This window comes from Canis aureus, unplaced genomic scaffold (genome assembly GCF_053574225.1).
Source record: "Canis aureus isolate CA01 unplaced genomic scaffold, VMU_Caureus_v.1.0 NW_027326476.1_RagTag, whole genome shotgun sequence".
Lineage (NCBI taxonomy): Eukaryota > Metazoa > Chordata > Mammalia > Carnivora > Canidae > Canis > Canis aureus.
In genome coordinates, this window is record NW_027554417.1 from 5,488 (window position 1) to 9,990 (window position 4,503).

Genomic DNA, 4,503 nt, shown 5'->3' on the forward strand with positions numbered 1-4,503 from the left:
CAGGCCATGCAGGAGCCCTTCCTTACTAGGCCTGGGGGAGGGCCCCGCATTCACTGGGCGGTGCCCCGGCCCCTGCGCCACGCTGTGCGGTTGTGTATCCCTCCTGGACCTGCACGATGGGGCAGGCAGTCCTAAGTGAGCCAGGTAGGATCTGGCTCCCACGGACACAGTCCCCCATCCACCACAGGCTCTCCTGCCACTCACCACCCTCAGCCACACAGCCAGGGTGGTGTGGAGTGTGCGGACCTTCAGGGGGATCGGGGGCCAGACCTCGTGCGCTCTGCGAGGTCTGCTGAGTCCCTGAGGCCTCTATGCTCCCTGCCCCTCCTTGACTGGAACCATATGGGACGCCTCGGGCCGCCACCAAACAAGTAGTGCACCCCGTTGCAACAGTACAGGCACTGGGTCCCGAAAGGAAAGAATTGGGGTCTCCTTCAGAGGCAGACGGACTCAGACGCCCAGCTCATCTTGGTTATTTTTATTTACTCAAATTCTCGTTCGTTTGTTTATTGATTGATTGATTGATTAGTGAGATGCATACACACAAACACAAACACACACAGGATCTTGTGTTTCTAACTTTTAATGAAAGTTACATGGCTCCTGGAGCCCCATCATGTGTCTGACGTGTCAGCACCACAGCGTCGTCCTCAGTGATCTCCTCTGCAGGAGAGCCGTGTTGACCGCTGGCATCCATCTGTATGTGTGCGACGGCTGTGGACAAGTGTGCCGTCGCCTCATATTCATCTCGGCATCTTGAAGCTCCCTGGCAGGGACAGAAACACCCAGGGCCTCAGGTACACGCAGAGACACAGACAGCCAGGCGGCCATGACACAAGTCTGTATGGTCTCTGGGCCAAGGGGCCGACGCACGAGTGATTCTCGGCCTGGCTCCAATGGCTATGATTCTCCTGGCCCCCGCAGCGCCCCCGCCCCGAGCACGGGGGGTTCTGCCTTTAGGTTTCCTCCACGCACGCGCCCACGGAATTCAAACTCGTGCTCCTTAATGTCGGCATGCTGGCCAGGGTTCTCTGTGTGCCTTTTGGGCGGCGGAGGGGACGCCAATGGAGACCGAGGGGATCGCTGCAGTGATTCCACCCCCGCCTAGCGCCTCGTTGCAAAGTTTCGCCTACGCACGGTGTCAAGGGCGGCAGGGACACCTTGGCCGTGCCCACACGTCTGGCGGTACTCGGGCACCAGAGGACGGGGTTCAGGGCCCCGCCAGGACCATTCGCACAGGCGGTGCGGCTCGGCTGGCTTTGTTTCTCTGGCACGGCTCATTGCAATGACAGAGCCCTTTCCCAATGTCTTGAGCTTCCCCAGGCACGAGCCCTTTGGCACGGCCCTTCCCCAGCCTCCCGGGTTCAGGGGGATGATGCCAACTTGACCTGGGGTCACTCCCCGTCAGGGCCACCCGCAGCCTCAGTGTGTCAGCCAAAGTCCCCCGAGATCCCCCGTTTCCACGCCCACACCCTCGGCTCCTCACCTGTCCTCCTGTGGCTTCCCTCTCCCGGCACCTTCTTCCTCTCGTAGTACTTGAGGACATTGGGCCACAGGTCATCCATGATGAGCTGGCAGGAAACAGAGAGCGGGACTCACATCCCCACCCGGAGCAGCTGGGGGACCCAGCGAGCTCACTGACCCAGTCTGTCACAGGGCCCCACCTCAGCGATCCTGCCTGACCCGGCAAGGTGGTGGCCACAGAACCAGTTGAAGAAGTTAAGGCCGTTGTCGTGGGTCTGGCGGCGGTAGGCCTCCCGTTCGTAGTGCTGCGACCACTGGATGGGAGTGGAGTGCGACGCTCTGTAGCCTGCAGGGCAACCGGCACGTGAGACGGTGCTGCACGGTGAACCCGGTTCCACCGTCCACCCGCCGCTTCCAGGCAGGCCTGCAGGCCGGCAGGCAGGCAGGCAGGCAGGCCGGCAGGCAGTCATGCCGAGCTGTCTTACCAGCAGCACTGACGACATACTCCTTCACGAGGACTTCGTTCTGGAAGTAGGAGTTCTTGCCAAAGAACAGCAGGATCCTGCGGCAGGCACTGGGAAAGGTGACTTCCTGCACCTGCCGACAAATGGGGGACACGGGATCGGGGTTGGGGGTTCCCGGGAAGCGTGGTGACACCTCTGTGCTGAAGCCTCCCCCTTGCAGCCTCAGCTCGCCAATCACGTGTCCTAGCCTCTCGCCTCCCGACCCAGGACCCTCTTCCGCGCCCTGGGCCTGACCTTCAGGTTCGTCATGAAGCGAAGCATGCGCAGATCTTGCTCACTGATCACGGCTGACAGCTGGGGGTGGTTCCCAAACTGCTTTAGGTCAAGGAGCCTTCCGGGGCTGGAGATGCGAGAGCTACAACAACACCGCAGGCCCGCACAGCAGCGTGGCCCTGGCGCCCCTGCCCTCCCGCCGGCTCCCGGGCCATCCGCACAGGCTGCACCGAGCACGGCCCGCTGGGCCTCGGGCTGCGGCCCATGTGCGCGCTGCCACGGGACGGGAGCTGTGTATCCCGAGACACGCCCCTCCCCGCACCCCGTCCACCGCACATGCCTGTGGGCCCACGGCAAGGCACAGTGGGCTGCTCCCGGGACGGCGCACGTCCCTGGCTCGGGGCGACCAGGTCAGAGGCGGGCACACACAGCCCCCTGGCTGCAGCAGTGTGCCGAGCGAAAAGGGGCTTTGCGGGTAGCCGCGGCCAGTGCGGAGACCCTGCTGCCACTCCCACGTGTGACCCGGACCGCATGTCATCTCGCGCACTTGACACTCGCTGCCTCTGGGGACGATCCAGCCCAGGAGGAGCCCACCCTCAAGCGGGCTCCCAAGGCTGTGGCGATCACCGGGGCATGAGCGTCGTCGCCACTCCCACCCCGGGACGGGCGGGGAGCGTTCACCAATGCTGTCCGAGGGATGCCCATACCCCACAGCGCCCCTGCCCTCCTCACGGCCCGCTTGGCTCCGGCCCCCCCACCCCCAGCCCCCCACGTCCCCCCCACCCCTCGTCACCTTGGGGTCCTTGCCCCACAGCAGCAAGGATACAGCCTTGGCCCAGAAGCCACGGATGCCCTGCATGTGGGCGCTTCGCTGTTGCAGGCGATGGTGCCTTCTCTGACCCAGCCTGAGCTGGAACGGAGCAAAGGAGCGCCTGCCTCTTCCATTGGTGGGCTCCATGTCTGCCCGCAGCGCCTCGAGAGCCTCCAGCGGGCACTCCAACGGACTCGGCCCTGCCTCTGGATGCTCTGACCCTTGCTGCTGCTCTTGCAGCTCCCTGGCGCCTTCCTCTCCCTGGCCCTCCTCCATGGCCTCCTCCGGCTTATGTGCCTCTTCCTGAAGATTCGCCTCCTCCTCCAGCATGTACTCCGTCTCAGACATGACGGCCTCCTCCTCAGCCTCCCCCTCTTCCTCGTGAGCCATCGCCACATCCTCGGCGTCGTCCTGCTCGGAGTCATCGTCCACCTCAGGCCTGTCGTCTTCAGTCTCCTCGTCGTCGTCAGTCCCGGTCTCCTCATCAGATTCCTCGGGGTCAGTCTTCATCTCATCGGCCTCCTGGTCGTCCGCTTCAAACTGCGTGCCCTGCTCAGATTCCTCCCCCGAGTCCTCCTCATGCTCACACTCCTCCTCCTCTCCCACCGCCTGAGACTCCCCCTCCCTCTGCCCCTCTTCCTCTGCCTCCTCACGGTTGTCAGCCGCCGCCCCGTCTACGACCTCGACCAGCACCATGGCGTCTTCCACCGCCAGCACCAACTCCACAAGCAGCGGGGCCTGCTCGGTCTCCCTCCCGGCGCTGGCTTCATGCACACGCTCCTGCACGGTCCCAACGCCTAGGGACTGCAGCGTCCCCTCATCCCTCGGGGTGCCTACGTCCCCGCGGGCCCCGGCTGCCTGAAGTCTCCATTGCAGCACGAAGCAGGGCCAGGATGCCGGGGCAAGCCCGGCTTCCCGGGACCCCGTCTCGCTCTCCATGGGGCCCCGGCCCGGTTCCCAACGCCCCCCCGCCCCCCCCGCCACGGGCCTGTAGGGAGCTGGGCCGCTGTGAGGGAAGGCGCTGGAGGTCCGAGTCCGCGAGTCCCCGCAGTGGCCCGGCTCGTGGCTGGCGGAAATACGCCCCCTAGGGCCGCCGCCGGGAGGCGCGGGCGAGAAGGCGGCGCAGGCGCAGAGCGGCTCCTGGCCTGCCGCCTGCTGCCAGGCACCTGTGCCCTGACTCACCGGGAGCTCCACCCCCGGGAGTGGAGTTACGTGCCGGACCTTGGCCCCAAGGAAGGCCCTGCCAATCAGGGGCAAGGCGGTGGGAGGGGCTCTGGGCGGTCCCGCCCTCCCACGACTAGCCCTGAGCCAGGGAGTCCAGGAGACCGAGCAGCCGCCTCGGCGGAGGTCGGGTCGGTGTCCTCCAGCCCCCGTCCGTGTCTCTGGCCATTTTCCTGGCCGACATCTGCCAGACGATGCCCAGGAGATCCCCGAGAGCGTGCCGCCCACTGCGTCCTGGGGCACCACCTGCCGGCACCGGAGCCTTTACAT

General features: G+C 65.3%; 1 protein-coding gene across 1 annotated transcript; it reads right to left on the reverse strand.

Annotated features, from left to right (window-relative positions):
• Positions 1-743: 743 nt before the first annotated feature.
• On the reverse strand, positions 744-3,514 carry LOC144309528 (testis-specific Y-encoded protein 3-like). The gene is made up of 6 exons (XM_077890610.1): positions 3,028-3,514; positions 2,223-2,300; positions 1,950-2,061; positions 1,665-1,810; positions 1,487-1,571; positions 744-766 (listed from the first exon to the last, which is right to left on the reverse strand). The coding sequence occupies exons 1-6, from the start codon at positions 3,400-3,402 to the stop codon at positions 744-746; spliced, it is 819 nt and encodes a 272-aa protein (XP_077746736.1). The 5' UTR covers positions 3,403-3,514.
• Positions 3,515-4,503: the final 989 nt, after the last annotated feature.

What these genes read in the sequence shown, in the direction of transcription:
- LOC144309528 (XM_077890610.1), bottom strand. Translation starts at nt 3,402, where the DNA reads ATGGCTCACGAGGAAGAGGGGGAGGCTGAGGAGGAGGCCGTCATGTCT. An exon ending in GCTTCATGACGAACCTGAAG is followed by an intron (nt 2,062 to 2,222) that starts GTCAGGCCCAGG and finishes ATTTGTCGGCAG; the next exon opens with GTGCAGGAAGTCACCTTTCC. An exon ending in GGGAAGCCACAGGAGGACAG is followed by an intron (nt 767 to 1,486) that starts GTGAGGAGCCGA and finishes TGTCCCTGCCAG; the next exon opens with GGAGCTTCAAGATGCCGAGA.